A 932-nucleotide genomic window follows, 5' to 3' on the forward strand; every position below is an offset into this window, starting at 1 on the left:
CCTACAGCCACAAAAAAATCTACTCATATACACGTATCGATCACACACCTCGGTGATTTTGACCTGCACAATAGACAGCCCGCGGCACTTCCCTGGCAAACCCCTCTCGCGTAACTTGGGTGTCTGCGACCAGAACCCAATACACGCCCTATCCGCCTCATCATTCACATCCACCCCCGCACACGACGGGGCCTTGGACTTTCCTTTCTGCCTATCACCTCCACAGCCACTGCCAATATTACTACTACTACTACCGCCACTACCACTACCGCTACTACCACTACCGCCACTACCACTACCGCCACTACCACTACCGCTACTACCACTACCGCTACTACCACTACCGCTACTACTAGTACTAATGCTGCTATTTGCACTGCCAGGGCCCGTGGTGCTACCAGGACTATTGGCATCGTGGTTGAATGGAGGGTGGGTGGGTGTGGTGGGTGGACTACTCTTTGCACTGAAGTAGCGGTCACTGTTGCGAGTGAAGATCTCGTTGAGCTGAGCTACATCCTAAATAGTATGAGTGGGAATGAATCAAATGCAGCACAAGTCAGTCACATACAGCATATCACTTGAACCAACAGTATAATTATGTCCTGTAACGTATGGGTGTGAATGTCAGGAAAACAAGTACAACAAAGTTATGCCGTGCCACACACCACTAACATCAACAGTATAATTATGTCCTGCAACGTATGGGTGTGAATGTCAGGAATACCACTCCAGCAGGATACTGGCAAATGAGTGAAGAAGACACAGCCAATATTCAATACCAACCACTCACCCTCCTCCTTGCGCCATCACTGTGCCTGTGTCGTGCTGCCATACGCTCCATTCTCAACTCGTTGAGATCGCCCATACTACCACCCACAGGTTGACAAGCCGGAACAAACCGACGCATGATACCAGTAAGATTCTCGAGCGCC

General features: G+C 50.1%; 1 protein-coding gene across 1 annotated transcript; it reads right to left on the reverse strand.

Moving 5' to 3' along the window:
• Positions 1-48: 48 nt before the first annotated feature.
• On the reverse strand, positions 49-516 carry SARC_17052 (hypothetical protein; the record flags this gene model as incomplete). Its single annotated transcript, XM_014288848.1, has 1 exon — positions 49-516. A coding segment is annotated over one exon (468 nt), but the record flags the coding sequence as incomplete, so codon positions are not given.
• Between the last annotated feature and the right edge of the window lie 416 nt (positions 517-932).

This window comes from Sphaeroforma arctica, assembly GCF_001186125.1.
Source record: "Sphaeroforma arctica JP610 unplaced genomic scaffold supercont1.9619, whole genome shotgun sequence".
Lineage (NCBI taxonomy): Eukaryota > Ichthyosporea > Ichthyophonida > Sphaeroforma > Sphaeroforma arctica.